This window comes from Hevea brasiliensis, chromosome 18, assembly GCF_030052815.1.
Source record: "Hevea brasiliensis isolate MT/VB/25A 57/8 chromosome 18, ASM3005281v1, whole genome shotgun sequence".
Classification (NCBI taxonomy): domain Eukaryota; kingdom Viridiplantae; phylum Streptophyta; class Magnoliopsida; order Malpighiales; family Euphorbiaceae; genus Hevea; species Hevea brasiliensis.
The window spans coordinates 48,756,313-48,773,848 of NC_079510.1; the positions used below are offsets into that span (position 1 = coordinate 48,756,313).

At 35.1% G+C, this 17,536-nt stretch overlaps 1 protein-coding gene across 1 annotated transcript; it reads right to left on the bottom strand.

The window, feature by feature from the left end:
- Positions 1 to 261: 261 nt before the first annotated feature.
- Positions 262 to 893, bottom strand: LOC110633265 (uncharacterized). Its single transcript, XM_058140713.1, has one exon. The coding sequence runs from the start codon at positions 845 to 847 to the stop codon at positions 467 to 469; it is 381 nt and encodes a 126-aa protein (XP_057996696.1). The 5' UTR covers positions 848 to 893; the 3' UTR covers positions 262 to 466.
- Between the last annotated feature and the right edge of the window lie 16,643 nt (positions 894 to 17,536).

The window sequence follows — 17,536 nt, forward strand, 5'->3', positions numbered from 1 at the left end:
TTCCAATTCAAGCAACTCAGATAATAAAAATTCAGTTAGCAATTTCACAGCAAAATAACGCAGCAATTGGCTATTACTCTATGTACTTTTCAGTGGTTCCTAACATTCAGTGACATGTATCACCAATACGCTCAAAAGCATAGATTATGTGCTTTGTAAATGATCTCAAGTAAATTAGGCGACCAGATGCACTAGCACAGATAAACATATGTACCGGTAGGGCCACTAAACGTCCAAGACAGCACCCACATGAGACTAGAAGAATCAATTAAAATCACCATTCAAAATAGGTAAGCTGTGGTCTTTTACTTCTAACTCCTAGCAGTGCGACAAATCCAAGAATTTCTCTTACTCAAAGCCAAAGGCTACAGATTCTATAATTCATAATTATAGCCCACTCGCAAAATAAAAATCAGAATCCATTAATGAAAGCTACAAAACCCAGAATAAAAATCACACTCACGTATCACCGCCGAGCTTCGTTGGCATCATTAGGAGATGAAGGGGCAGAAGAGGAATCGTCCTTCGTGATAGAAGGAAGAGGATTAGAGCCCTTAATAATCCAACCCAGAGCGAAGAAAGAGAGACCCGCGAGAATTGCTGTGCCCCAAGCGTGGGAGTACCATCTGCTGTACTGCCGTATTGCAAATCTCCACTGCTCCCTCAGTGTTGCCGGGTCCGGGTTTGCCGTGTCGGGTGAGTTGGGGTAGTGGACCTTTTGGCCCGAGAAGTCGGCTTTAGCGTTGGTGTTGGCGCCACCATTTCTGATTTCGGAAGGAATTTTAGAAGGATGAGGAGGAGGAAGATTCTGAGGGGTTCCAGCATTAGGGTTTTGGGGGTCGGCCATTATAGAACACTTCACAGTCTATTACTGTGACTCGGTGCCCTTTAGATTTTAATAAATTTAAGTTTTAAATTTTTCATTTTAAAATATATTATTTATTTTTTTAATTTTTTAATCTATAAATTATTTAATTTTTTATTATTATTTTTTTTAATTCAACTATTTAATTTTATAATTTAAATAATATAATTATTTAATTATTGTAATTTTAACATTTAGTATCTGTCTATAATTATTTTCTTTTTCTTTAATTAATTTAATTAAAAAAGTTAATGAAGTGGTTAAATAATTTATAAAATAAAAATAAAAAAATAATATATTTTTAAAAAGAAATTAAATAATAATTTTTCTTTTATTTATTTTAATAATTTATATTAATATATAATTTTATCATAGTATAAAATTTCATCACCCTTCACGCTTCCGCTCCTGCTGCTTGGCAATGTCACCATTGGACAGCAATTTTCTGCAAGCGGAGATCCGCAAAGCTTGTTACCTATAAAGCGCGACGCATTTAAGCTCTGGAGTTGAGTGCTCGATGGAATTTGCCCTGACAAGTTGTCATAAGGCAGATTTAAGCAATTCATAAAGTTCATACTCGACATGCTTGGAGGCATCCTGCCAGGTATCTGGTTTCTTGATAAATCAACAGATTCTAGTGCTCGCACATTACAATGGTTTTTGGGATCTCTTCAGTCAAATGATTCCCTGATAAATGCAATGATCTCAACCCCAACAGACCAGTTATCTCCTATGGAATTTCTCCAGATAACTTGTTGGACATGTCGATGCTTCTTATGGAATTTCTCCAGATAACTTGTTGGACATGTCGATGCTTCTTAACTGTCTCAAAATGGTGTCATATTGAAACTTCTGCACCAATGCTTCCTCAAAAACAATTCATATAGATGGAACAAAGTCTGAATCTGATGACCATGGCTGTGAGATTGTTGAGGCATTTTGGTATTGATGCTAATAGATTATCTCCAAGTTCTACGATTAGAAGGAAGATCAGCAGGGTGGCAAAATTCTGAAGGAATTTCACTACTGAATTTATTTGGTCGAAAGGTATTAAAACTTTCAGTTTTGGGAGGTGTCGGGCAAGGGGGGCGTGAGGCGAAATATCATCCATTAGAATTATATAAAATGCACCAGGCAATGCCCAGGAAAGATGGTGGAGTCACAATGGTCTCACTTAAGTACCACCTCCTTAGACAGCATTTCCTAGACATGCACTTCATACAATCCTAATAGAATCAAACCACTGGTAAGTACCGTCTTCCCATAACACTACCACGGTACTAAGGATTTATGCCACGAAGGCATAGATAGACAGGAGTCGCCACCCGGGTAATAACCGGGACATATTCAGTGTTTCTTCCGAGGGTCATGGATGGCAACTTACTCCTTGCAGAGTTTCCACAACCGTCATTACCATAGCCCAATGTCTAGTTTCGGGATAGTGGGTACGTAAGGGGAATGTGTTAGGCACCCCTTACGCCTGGTCTAACCTCGTTAATTCGAGTGCCAGTCCTCTACTAATGTTTCTAGAAGTCTTGTTTATTATCCCTTTATTAAACTTTATCCTAAAAATGCAATTCTAATCCTACACACGCAAGTAATTCACAAAAAGGGTTGTTGTTTACACACAATTTTCATACACAAATAATTCCTATCTATGGGGTTGCTAATTATTTAAATGATATTTACCAGATGACTAAAATTAATTTATTATTGAGAATTTAATTTACAAACAAATTCAATTGCAAATAACCCTACGTTTCTATTTAACCTAATTAATTAATTTTCACCAAGTTACCCTAAGGATAATTGAACTAAGTTAATTATGTACATGTGTAATTTATTCTAATATCACATAAGGCCCAAACAATCACAACCTAATAAAGATTTCTAACATGCAAATTTATTTTACAATTACCAAGTATTAAATTAAATTTATTTACATGCCAATGTTAGTTTAATTTACAAACAAGATTAATTTTAATTTACAAAGTATTTATTTAAATTAATTACATGCAAAAGTCAGTTAAATTAAAAACAAAGTTAATTTTAATTTACCAAATAAAAGTTTTATTATTACTACAATTTCATGCTAATAGTTATTCGAGAAATTTAGAGCTACTTACCTGTTGGTAAATGCAGTTGCCATTGGGGCAAGCTACCCTTAAAAAAGGGTCTTCTCTTCTAGTATGGCAATGATATCCCTGGCTTACTTCCGTTTAGCTCCATATAAGCTCCACGCAAATGCCCTCTTTGGTACTTACCTTAGGGCTACTTACCAATTTTGTTTGTAATAAAAAATAAAGAAACTAAAGAAAATAAAAGAAATAAAGAAAATATTAATAACAATTTACATTGGATTCTAACTCCAGTCTCCTAAAAGGTTAAGATTCCTAATTAGTTACAACTACCTAATGGTCTAAGTCTTCTAACATGATCCAAACACTTTATAACACTTCTTGAATTAAAAGAATACAGAAAATAGATCAAATATCAATTAAAACCTAAGAAAATACAAGAACATGCATAAATATACAATTTTCAAATTTTGACAGATTAACAGTAGCAAGAAATTAGATTTTTTAAAAATAGTTAAACATGCCTAAAAATCATAAAAAAATTACAGAAGACAGCCTACGTATCATACAATAACATAAAATTTATAAATCAAACAAAACCCTAGCCGAATGATCTACATAAATCGTAACTCTTCTAAGTGATAGAATCGTACTACTTTTTTGTAAAATTCATAACTCATTAACCATAAAAGATATGAATGCAAAACCAATTGGAAAAGATTCATAAGATTCTGAAGTTAATTTTAGACACTAGATTTGCACAAAAATATTAAGGAACAAGGGAGATATGGGCTCCACAAGTCGGATATCCTGCAAATCAGATTTTACAGGAACCCTAACTTCAAACAGCCATAACTTACAAAATATTAAACCTTTTTTAATGATTCTTGAGCCTAAAATTAATGGAATTTCGTGTAGAATATGAATATAATTTTTACAAATTTTTTACAGATTCAGAAAATAAAGAAAAATAATAAAAATACGAGAGACAGAAACTAAACATGTGCAGAGTTGTGTATCCCCTCAAATTAAACATGATTACATGATGTATATGAACATATAAAATAAATTAAAGATAAAGAGCATAGAATTATAATATTGTGTGGCATAGATCTTGAAAAGAAAACAATAAAAACTGACCTTCCAGAAATCTTGTATGAAAATCTTCTTGAAGAAAAGAAAAAATAAGGAAGAACTCAAAAAATCTTAAATATCTCTAAATTTCTTATAACTCTGAATTTTCTCTTCCTCTTTCCTCCCATCCTCCCCTCTTCTCTTCTCTAGTAGGGTATTTATAGGGTTTTGGGAGAGAGGTGTGATAGGGTTTGGAGTCTTAGGATGATAAAGTTTAGATGACTTAAACAACTACAATTGCAGAGTTCGAATAAGACTGGGATATGGGTGAGGTGTTTCAACCAATAGGAAGACAGAAAAAAATGGAAGGCACCAATAGGGAATGAGGAAGAGGTGTGGTAGGATTTGGAGTCTTAGGGTGATAAAATTTAGATGACTTAAACAACTACGATTGCAGAATTCGAATAAGACTGGGATATGGGTGAGGTGTTTCAACCAATAGGAAGACAGGAAAAAATGGAAGGCACCAATAGGGAGTGAGGAAGAGAGTGGGGTCAAGGAGGAGAGAGATATTTTGTTATTTTAATTTTTAGAAAATAATTAAATGGGTCCCATTTAAAATTCCTAACTAGGCTTTCTTAGGCCCATAGAGCCCAATTAAACTTAATTAGATCCATTTAAGAACTACTCATATTAAATTTAAACAAAATAAAATTTTATTTAAATTTAATTAAATTAATTTCCCCAAAATTTTATTATTATTTTTATTTTTTTCAAGATCATGCCACGGAATTAATAATTCAGCTCCATGCCTCCAATTACATCTTACAGTCATATAATTTTTCATCATCTGGTTTCCCATGGCCTCAATGCACATACTCATCACAAAATAAGGGTCTACAATTTGCCCCCCACTTTGGCGAAAGTTGAAATCAATGCGAAAGCATTGCTCAAGTTTTGTCAAAGTGAAACTCAAATTTCTAATAACTATGAAACATTGGCTATGAGGATCAAGTATATCTTGCTCGGTCGACATACTCTATGTTATGAGACTAGCTACGGTCTCATAATAGTAATAATTGTGTCATGTGAAAAACGAGTGTATCTTGCTCTGTCGATACACTCTGCGTCATGAGACTAGCTACAGTCTCATAACAGTGATAACTGTGTCATGTGAAAATTGAGTGCATCTTGCTCTGTCGATACACTCTATGTTATGAGACTAGCTACGGTCTCATAACAGTGATAACTTTGTAATGTGAAAATCGAATGCATTTTACTCTGTCGATACACTCTGCATCATGAGACTAGCTACGGTCTCATGATAATGGAAACTCTGTGTTTTGAAATGTTGTGGATTCGTATTTAGGACCGCAGTCCTAAACTACCTACGTATCTCTCTCGCTATCCTGAGGAAGAATCAGACCCACTCGTAGTTCGACACTTGAAACTGTGGTGATGCATGTTCTTCTACGCCTTACACACCTACAGGTGACATGTTGATGCGTGTTCTTCTACGCCTTACACAACTATGCCATGTGCCCTAAACAACGTCTAAGGACTTACCAAAAAACATCTATCATGAAATGTTGTGGGTTCGTATTTAGGACCACGATCCTAAACTACCTACGTATCCCCCTCGCTATCCTGAGGAAGAATCAGACCCCCTCGTAGTTCGACACTTGAAACTGTGGTGATGCATGTTCTTCTACGCCTTACACACCCACAGGTGACATGTTGATGCATGTTCTTCTATGCCTTACACAACTATGTCATGCGCCCTAAACAACGTCTAAGGACTTACCAAAAAATATCTAATTCATGATTTGAAAAAAAAAAAAATTAGGATGACTGGGTCTCAAAATTCTCTCTGATTTTTATGCTTCCTATATGCTACTTCCTATCATGGGCATGCTGATTTTGCTAGAGATTCTAAAAAAAACTTAGTCCTCTGGGGGACCTCTTTTTGCAAAAACTTTCTTATAACCTCAAATTTTTTTGAGAAAAATTATTCACCAAAAAAGACTTCCTTAAGGTCACAATATAATTTCTCTCTGATTTTTCTTTTTCTTCTCTCCCCCCATGATTTCTGCCTTGACTCATTTCTCTTCCATGAACTTCATTCTCTGTGCCCTAAGTTTTGCCTGAAATGCCCTTTTGGGTTTTCATCTCAGCGGGCTTGCTCTAACTTTTGCCTAAGCGGCCCTTTCAGGTTTTCCACTTAGCGAGCTCTCTTTTTTTCTTTTCTTTTTCTTGTTCTTTTTCTCTTTTTTTGAAATTAGACAATCACCAGGATATTCATATCAAGCACCTATTCTATCATGCTCACAAGACAATAGGTTAAATCAAAACAATGCAGTTCAATTACTTAATCTTTTGATATATCCCTCAAGACACAAAACATTCACAATCATAATTCAATAAAACCTATTCCTGGTTAATACAATAAAAATTTCTTTATTTATTTAGGTACACCATTACTCCCTCTTACATTTAGTTTTGCTAAATTTCTAACATTCCAAAGTTAGAAATAAGCTTTATAACCTGCCGAATGGCCTTTTCAGGTTTTCCATCCAGATCTTCTCTCATCTCTCCTTTTGCCTAGACTGCCTTTTATAGGTTTTCAATCTAGCATTTTTTTCTTTTCTTTTCTTTTTTCTTTTTCTTTTTTTTTCTTTAGTTCTTTTTTCTTTGACCCTTACTTTTGCCTAGACCGCCTTTTGCAGGTTTTCAGCTTAGCAGGCCTGTCTCACACAAAGTACCATTTAAGCCTGTCTAAATTGACTGGTTCTTGAAATTCATTCCCATCCAGGTCTGATATTCTTACAGTAGCAAGATCTTTTTGACTATGTGTGGACCATCCCAGTTTAGCTTAAACTTTCCTCTTGGATCAAAAGGGATGGGCTGAGTTTGTTTCACAACCATATCTCCCTCTTTGATCTTTCTTGGCTTCACCTTCTTATTAAAGGCTCTAGTTATCTTCCTTTGATAAGCCTGCATATGATACAAGGCTCGCATCCTCTTTTCATCAATCAAAGCTAGTTCTTCATATCTCTTATAGGCCCACTCATTTTCTAGGATCTTAGCTTCTAGCATCACTCTTAAGGATTTGACCTCTTGCTTAATGGATAGCACTACTTTAATCCCATACACTAAAGAGAATGGGGTTGCCCTCGTGGATGTCCTTGTAATACTACGATTATCTTAAAGAACATAAGGGAGTTTTTCAGGCCAATCCTTATATGTTTCGAACATTTTTTCCCAACTAGAACATTTCCATTCATATGGGGACCACACATTTCCTGCAAATATTTCTTTCATTATTTGCTCAGCCTGTTTTCTATCACACATAAGAGTTTGTAGAATTGCCCCCACTAAAGTAAGTTGAGTGGCTAATCCATGAATTGTTGCTCTATCTCTTTTGTAGGCTTATTGCAGTATTCTCTCACTTCAGAGACCTCCTTATGTCTTCATATCATTTTCCTTCTCCCTCTAGGTCCACATGTGCTACTACTAATCCTTCATAGCATAAAATTTTACTCCTCATTAGGATAACTGGCTAAGTCAACTTTTGATCACTCTTTTCCTATAGCGACACCAGCGTGGCTTGGGAATCGGCCATCTGATTTTAAGCTCGAGGCATGTGCTTCTTGGTACTTTGTTAACAAGGCTATAAATTTATCTCTTTCTTCTTGGGTTAAATCTTCAGCTAACTTAATGTCTTTAGGATTATTTGGTGTACCCAAATTAATAGAGATCGATTTTGATGCATTAACAAAAATAGATTCTAAATGATTATGAATGCCATGCATATGCCCATTAGAATAAACATCAAACAAGTAAGCAGAAGGACTAGGAGTGTTATTGATCTTGGCCTCGAAATCTTTATCAAGTACATCAGAATTGGAAACATCAATATCACTACTGTGAGCATTACAAAAGATAGACTCAAACATAGGGGTGTAGCTTTAGGTGTTTGGCTTTTCATGCAGTCCTCAGATCAATGGTGCTGATTTTCTACTTTAGCTATTTCACATGTGGTAACCCCTAATCATATGTCAAGGTAATTGCCCCCTCTTTCAAGAACTTAGGAGGCTTTAGCTCTTCTTCCTCTTCTGTTAGCTCATAGCCTAAACCATGACTCGTGATCTGCCCCATCATCTCAAGAAAAGTCACCAGACCATCTATACTTTCTTCTAAGCCTGTGCTAAGAAAAAACTCCATCCCTTTCTTCATAGTAGCCACCTTTAGATCCATCTAGTTTTTATAGATCCCAACAACTTGAAAATCAAACACTAGTGGAACTGAACCATCTAGTTGTAATGCAACTACCTCCTCATCAAAATTGATCAAAACGTCTAAAGGACCCTCATCATAGCTAGAATTATCACAAATGTCAACAACCATTATAGACTGAGGTTCATTGGGCTTTTGGATGGGTTGGATAGGTTCACTGGGCTTTTGGATGGGTTGGATAAGTTTATTGGGCTTTTGGATGGGTTGGATAAAGTCAATAATTCTGTTAGGGTTATTTGGGGTGATGGAGATCATGTAGAGACCCGGTGTAGGTGGAAATTTTGGCTAGGCATGGGGCTTTTGGGTTGATTTTCTGGGTCAATTATCCTTTTGGCATCAATTAGGTCTTAGATATCATGCTTAAGTTAAAAGCATCAGTCGGTGTCATGATTGTGGGCTTGGTAGAACCGGCAACATTGGTTGATATCATAGCTAGGTGGGAATGGATTTGGTAGTGGTCTGGATGCTAAGAGCTGTAGGAGGTCTTGAACTTTAAGACGCTCCAAAACTTAGGATAAGGGTTGGCTGATTTGGAAAAAGTCTCCTTGGGGTGTGATACACAATTTGAACCTCAATAACTTTAATGCCACTTAATTGGCCTACCTCGGGGCCTCTTTCTAAAGTTGACCACAATTGTCTCTTCTTGCTCAAACATCTTGGCGTTCAATATTTCATCAAGCACGGCCATAGTTTTTTCCATCTTAAGTAGTGCAGAAGAAATCCTTACTAGTCTCTTCCATTCCCTAACCCAAGTGACCTAATTGGAAGTCTCTTTGGTGTGTTTTGAGGCTATGTTTGCTATAAAAAAAAAAGGATTTAAGAGTTAACCTAAGCATACTATGTACATGAATGCAATGCATGAATGAACCATTTTTTTTTTTTTTTTTTTGCCTTTACTTTTACAAAACCAAAACTGAACCATACCAATAGAACCAAAACTAAACCAAAACCAGACCATATAAACTGAACTAAAATTGGACCAAAGACAAAATTAAAACCAAAGACAAAAAAAAAAATCTCAAGAACTGAATCTTCGCCTCCTTATACCTTCAACTCTCACGTGCAGGGTAAGAAAAAATTCTATCCTAGGCTACGGTACACTGGACACACCAACAGGGGATGGTCCAGGACGATCCTTCCCTCACAAACAAAGGATTTATATCCTTAAAGTTTAACCATAAGTAAGCATCCTCTTGCTTAACATGGGTTTTGAAATGGACTTGGGCCTATACACACATTGGGCCTATGCATAGGCCTAGGTTCATCTCAACTACCACTAGAACTTATGGTTTGAACAGTAAAGTTATAAATCTAGCACAACAAAAATCTACGGGGTACCTAGGGTTAAAATCTATGGCTCATGGGCTTCATCGGGTAGGAAAAGGGTCACCCATGCGAGAGCTTGTCCATTAAGCACAACGGCCGGAGCTGTGGCTCTTTTATATACTCGAAGGTACGGGCATGGGGTGCTAGCATTCACCAATTCGTCATAGCTCGAGTAGAACTATGGTCTCCTTGGCTAGTACTAACGAGGCTAAAAGGGTAAGGGTGATCCGTGTGATAGTGTAGTGCAATGCAAAAAATTTAACAAAGGAATAATATTAGACTAATAGAAACATGTTGGAGTAACTATCCATTTAATCCCCAGTGGAGTCGCCAAACTGTCGGGCAAGGGGGGCGTGAGGCGAAATATCATCCATTAGAATTATATAAAATGCACCAGGCAATGCCCAGGAAAGATGGTGGAGTCACAATGGTCTCACTTAAGTACCACCTCCTTAGACAGCATTTCCTAGACATGCACTTCATACAATCCTAATAGAATCAAACCACTGGTAAGTACCGTCTTCCCATAACACTACCACGGTACTAAGGATTTATGCCACGAAGGCATAGATAGACAGGAGTCGCCACCCGGGTAATAACCGGGACATATTCAGTGTTTCTTCCGAGGGTCATGGATGGCAACTTACTCCTTGCAGAGTTTCCACAACCGTCATTACCATAGCCCAATGTCTAGTTTCGGGATAGTGGGTACGTAAGGGGAATGTGTTAGGCACCCCTTACGCCTGGTCTAACCTCGTTAATTCGAGTGCCAGTCCTCTACTAATGTTTCTAGAAGTCTTGTTTATTATCCCTTTATTAAACTTTATCCTAAAAATGCAATTCTAATCCTACACACGCAAGTAATTCACAAAAAGGGTTGTTGTTTACACACAATTTTCATGCACAAATAATTCCTATCTATGGGGTTGCTAATTATTTAAATGATATTTACCAGATGACTAAAATTAATTTATTATTGAGAATTTAATTTACAAACAAATTCAATTGCAAATAACCCTACGTTTCTATTTAACCTAATTAATTAATTTTCACCAAGTTACCCTAAGGATAATTGAACTAAGTTAATTATGTACATGTGTAATTTATTCTAATATCACATAAGGCCCAAACAATCACAACCTAATAAAGATTTCTAACGTGCAAATTTATTTTACAATTACCAAGTATTAAATTAAATTTATTTACATGCCAATGTTAGTTTAATTTACAAACAAGATTAATTTTAATTTACAAAGTATTTATTTAAATTAATTACATGCAAAAGTCAGTTAAATTAAAAACAAAGTTAATTTTAATTTACCAAATAAAAGTTCTATTATTACTACAATTTCATGCTAATGGTTATTCGAGAAATTTAGAGCTACTTACCTGTTGGTAAATGCAGTTGCCATTGGGGTAAGCTACCCTTAAAAAAGGGTCTTCTCTTCTAGTATGGCAATGATATCCCTGGCTTACTCCCATTTAGCTCCATATAAGCTCCACGCAAATGCCCTCTTTGGTACTTACCTTAGGGCTACTTACCAATTTTGTTTGTAATAAAAAATAAAGAAACTAAAGAAAATAAAAGAAATAAAGAAAATATTAATAACAATTTACATTGGATTCTAACTCCAGTCTCCTAAAGGGTTAAGATTCCTAATTAGTTACAACTACCTAATGGTCTAAGTCTTCTAACATGATCCAAACACTTTATAACACTTCTTGAATTAAAAGAATACAGAAAATATATCAAATATCAATTAAAACCTAAGAAAATACAAGAACATGCATAAATATACAATTTTCAAATTCTGACAGATTAACAGTAGTAAGAAATTAGATTTTTAAAAAATAGTTACATATGCCTAAAAATCATAAAAAAATTACAGAAGACAGCCTACATATCATACAATAACATAAAATTTATAAATCAAACAAAACTTTAGCCGAATGATCTACATAAATCGTAACTCTTCTAAGTGACAGAATCGTACTACTTTTTTGTAAAATTCATAACTCATTAACCATAAAAGATATGAATGCAAAACCAATTGGAAAAGATTCATAAGATTCTGAAGTTAATTTTAGACACTAGATTTGCACAAAAATATTAAGGAACAAGGGAGATATGGGCTCCACAAGTCGGATATCCTGCAAATCAGATTTTACAGGAACCCTAACTTCAAACAGCCATAACTTACAAAATATTAAACCTTTTTTAATGATTCTTGAGCCTAAAATTAATGGAATTTCGTGTAGAATATGAATATAATTTTTACAAATTTTTTACAGATTCAAAAAATAAAGAAAAATAATAAAAATACGAGAGACAGAAACTAAACATGTGCAGAGTTGTGTATCCCCTCAAATTAAACATGATTACATGATGTATATGAACATATAAAATAAATTAAAGATAAAGAGCATAGAATTATAATATTGTGTGGCATAGATCTTGAAAAGAAAACAATAAAAACTGACCTTCCAGAAATCTTGTATGAAAATCTTCTTGAAGAAAAGAAAAAATAAGGAAGAACTCAAAAAATCTTAAATATCTCTAAATTTCTTATAACTCTGAATTTTCTCTTCCTCTTTCCTCCCATCCTCCCCTCTTCTCTTCTCTAGTAGGGTATTTATAGGGTTTTGGGAGAGAGGTGTGATAGGGTTTGGAGTCTTAGGATGATAAAGTTTAGATGACTTAAACAACTACAATTGCAGAGTTCGAATAAGACTGGGATATGGGTGAGGTGTTTCAACCAATAGAAAGACAGAAAAAAATGGAAGGCACCAATAGGGAATGAGGAAGAGGTGTGGTAGGATTTGGAGTCTTAGGGTGATAAAATTTAGATGACTTAAACAACTACGATTGCAGAATTCGAATAAGACTGGGATATGGGTGAGGTGTTTCAACCAATAGGAAGACAGGAAAAAATGGAAGGCACCAATAGGGAGTGAGGAAGAGAGTGGGGTCAAGGAGGAGAGAGATATTTTGTTATTTTAATTTTTAGAAAATAATTAAATGGGTCCCATTTAAAATTCCTAACAAGGCTTTCTTAGGCCCATAGAGCCCAATTAAACTTAATTAGATCCATTTAAGAACTACCCATATTAAATTTAAACAAAATAAAATTTTATTTAAATTTAATTAAATTAATTTCCCCAAAATTTTATTATTATTTTTATTTTTTTCAAGATCATGCCACGGAATTAATAATTCAGCTCCATGCCTTCAATTACATCTTACAGTCATATAATTTTTCATCATCGGGTTTCCCACGGCCTCAATGCACATACTCATCACAAAATAAGGGTCTACAGGAGGCTAACCCCACCAACCATCCTGGTAGCTTTCCAACAAAATTATTCATCCTAAGATGAAGAGTTTGTAGCTCTTTACACTTTCCAAGACATGCAGGAATTTCTCCAGAGAGGCTATTTTTGCGCAAGTGGAGTTACTACGGGCACTGCAAATATCCTGCAGAGCTTGGAACTTTCCCTGTAAGATTATTGTTCCCTAGTTTTAAAACTTCCAATGATTGCCAATTCATCCAACAATCTGGAATTCCTCGATTTTCTCCAACGTGAAGAATTTCCAAACTGTGGAACAGCTGTCGATCACATAGCAAGTAGGAAATACTTCCAGATAATGAACGGTTGGAAAGATCTAATGCTGTTATATTTGCTAAGATACGAGGTAGTGGAGATTTGCGTAGTGAACTTCGGTCACAAACCGAAGCATGTTGTGGGAGATAGCAAGTTCTTGCAGATTTGATAGGTTTCCCATACTTCGAGGAAGAGTTCCAGTGTAACACCCCTATTGGTATAGCCTGGTATATTTCACTGTTCCGGTGACCGGTGTCGGTCCGGACAATTAATGGGATTAGGGCCACACTTAAGACAATTTGAAAAGCCATAAACACAAATAATTAGTAATGTTTAATTAGTTAACTACAAATAAGAAAAACAGAACATAAGAGGTTAAACGAGCCGAGAGTCACAGCGATGAGTGACCTCCTCGGGAATGATTGCGAAGTCGTTTTAAACTCAAATTTTGAACCGTAAAAAGTGACGCTGCGGTCCTTAGGACCCTTATGAACACAGTGGAAAAGAGAAAATCACGAAAAAGAGCTGTTAAGTCAGTCAAATAATTAGGTCAGGGAACCGGAAGAAATATTGGATTATTTGCAAACCGGGATGAACCGGCGAGGGGCAATTTGGTCAATTGACCCCGAGAGCTGACTCCTGACCTAACTGTCAAATAAAATCAGAGAAAAGAAAATTTCAGAATCGAGAATTAAATTAAAGAACTAATAGAAAAAAAAAAAGAAAAAAAAAAGAAGAAGAAGATAGAAAAGTTAAAGATGATGACATCATGAATGATGTCAATAAGAAATTAATTAAGTTATTTATTAAATGGGATTTTTTGGTCTTCCATCAACTAAAATAAATTAAGAAAAGAAAAAAATTAACAAAAAGTCATCTTCATCTTCTCAAAAACGTCACTCTCTTCTCTCCCTCACAAAACCACCATGAAAGCTCATTTTTGAGCTTGAAAAACTAAAATCCAACCATACAAAATTGTCCTACCATAAGTAGACCTTGTTTGGGCAACTAAGAAAGAAGATTCAAGGAAAAGAAAGAAGAAAAATTTGAAGAAAAGGAGGAAGAAAATTCTGCTCAAGGTATAGTACTATAAACTTCAATTTTTATTGTTTAATTAGTGTTAGTGTGGCATCAAGAGCTTGTAAATAAACTTGAAATGAAATAAAATCATGGGAGAAGGACTAAACTGAAATTTTGGCTTGGTTGATGGGAGTATGATTGGTATGGTTTGATGTGTTTAAAGGGAATTAAAGATGTTAATAAACTTACATTAGTATGGTGTTAAGATGGAAATGCACCAATTGTGATTGAATGAGTGAGTTAGGGTTTCAATGCTAGGGTTTGTGAACCAAGATTTGGAGAAATGCATAAATGGCATGTTTGACCTATTGTGAAGTGAAATAGTGGTCAATTATGACCAAATGAATTGTGTGGGAATGGTAGGAAATTAAACCAAATTCGTAGGTCAATGGTCATGCTGCTGGCAGCATGACCAGACCACTTTGAAGGACCAAAACTCAAATTTTACAAGTCCAATTGATATGCCACCAATTGGAGATGAAAATAGACATAAAAGAGCACAATTTTCATTAAGGAACCATTGCCAAAAACTGACCAAAACTTGGTGAAACAATTGACCAAAGTGAGTTGATAGCAGGCTGCCACTGCACTAAACTGACCAAATGAACAGTAACTGTTCATTTGGTCATAACTTGAGCTAGGCAGGTCAAATTGATCTGAAATTTTACCAGCAATTAGATATGATATAGACCTAAAACTTTCATGAAGAACACCAACCCAAATTATGCCATTAACTCATTTAAATCATTGACCAAAGTTAAAATTTCTGTACTGAAATTCTGCAGATTTTTAGTTGAGCAGCAATGTTTGGATAGCTATAACTCTCTCTAGAAAACTCGGATTTAGGCGATTCTTGAACCGATGGAAACCTAAGACATAGTACAACATTTCATATGAAGAAAGTGAGACCAAATTATGAACTTAACTTGATCAAACAATTGACCAAAGTTGAACCAAAAATCTGACAGCACCTAAATTGCAGTATGAGCGATTGCACGTGAACAGTAAAATTATTTTGGCCATAACTTGAGCTACAAAACTCCGATTGAGGTGATCCAAAAATGAGAATACACTTAAGACAATAAGGAACATTTTCTATGAAGGAAGTTTTGTCAAATTCCAACAGTAGATCGACCAATGGAATAGTGCAACTTCGGAAAACCAAAACCGAAAATTGGCAATTTTGCCAAAATGACCTAAGCTTTAAACAAATGACCAAAACCAACAAGTTTGGTGACCAAAATGTGGTATGTGGGTGAAGTTGGAGTTCCCAAACCTATTAAGCCTTAGAAAGTCAATAATTTGACTTGAATAGTGTAGTAAATAGTAACCCGAAACACAAAATTTCGAAAACGTCAAATTTAACACGTTAGAGCTAGCTAAATGTGAAGTTAAGTTTATTTTGGATTTATTTTAAGTTCTAGTACTGAAACATTGTAAAATTGTGTGTTTCAGTTGAAAAGAATATCGGGAAGGAACCCGAGGAACCGAGTCGAGGCTAAAGGACGACTCGTTTGAGGTTTGTGCACAACATATACTTTTATAATCATCTTTTGCATATCGTTTTGAATAATATGAAATGTTGGATTATGGTATTCTTATGATGTTTGATCTAAATTGTTGAAAATTATTGTGTATATTTGAAATGACAATGTTTAGCAAATTGTTAAGATAAGTTTTGAAACCACAGTGTCATGACCATATATTTGAACACCTCACTAGCACGACTAGTGGAGGTAATTAGTTTCGAATTTTGATTCCTTCTCTGGAGAGGTGTTGAGGTGTGCCAGTAGAAGAGGATGTGAATGGATATCCATATATTTGAGCTAGCTAGCCTTGTGATATGATTTCTCTTTAGCCTCTGGCTATTGAGATTCATGTGATTTCTCTTAGCCTCTGGCTATTGAGATTCTATTTGTTTCGAATGGCATGATCTAACTGTGGGTTTTATGAAATGTGTTTGATACTTTGAAATGAACTTGGTTTACATGTAAAATCTTACAATGCATGATTGTATTTAATTTTCATGTTTAGCCAAATTTTTGAATGAATGTGCTTTAAGTTTTGCATAAAGATTATTTTAGTATATTGTGCACCACTGAGTCCTAGTACTCAGCGATAGCTTTTATTGCTGTCGCAGATACAGAGACTAGAGGAGCAGCAGACTGAGTCACGAGGTGTGAAGCTACCACTAAAGTTTTCGGGTATAATTTATACCCTAATCAGAATATTTCTTTTGATGTATATAATGCACATAAATGTATGGACATGTACATGGGTCTTGAGCAGCTTGTACAAAGTTTGTATAAAAGTTGTAATAAATTTTAGTTTGGACTTTCTGAATGTAAATTTTAGTATGATGAATATATAAATTGTTTATCTTGAATGGAATATGAATAAATGATATTGATGGACAGTATTTTGAAGGAATTATTGAACTTGTGAATTTGAGAAATTGATTGAGATTGAGTTTGAAATTGAAGCAGTTGTTGAGAAAATTTTTAGAAGTGCTTTTTACAGGTATTCGAAGAACGGTTTTCTCAAAATACAGAGGAAACTCTGTCAAAATTTTTATAAAATTTGCGGAAAACTAAAATGGCCAAAAATATTAATTAGTTTTAATTTCAACTAAATGTTTTAAATACTCATTAGAAATGCTCACCACTTGTCAAAGATAAGAAAATTGTTTTAAAATCCCTTGTAGGGTACTTAATGAGTTATCGGTAGGTGAAGTTCGGTAGTTCATTAGGTATTCTACGGGATCATGTTATGCCTTACAGAGGGGTAAGGTGTGACATCCAGTTATTTGACTACCAGCAAGATATTAGTGATTTCATGAATGACCATCCTCCAAAAGACTCAGAAATAGGACCAGAAATCAAATTATCCCTAAATTCAAATACTGGAGATTTTCTAATTGCTCAAATCTATCGGTCAGATAACCTTAAAATTTGTTGCCTTCCAAGATTAATGACTCAAAAGCAATGTGAAAAACAACCAGAAATGCTTCTAAAAGCTTCTAATATCTCTATGGTTCTTGAAAGTGTCCTTCCAGTTCATTACCTGTGAAGTTCAAGTCCAATGAGAAAAGTCAAGTGTTGAATGGCACTTGAGATCCCACCTTGCAAATTCGTTGTGTGGAGATCAAGGAAGTCAGGATATTGAAAACCTATATAGCATGGAAATGGAAACACAGACACACGGGAAAACGCGG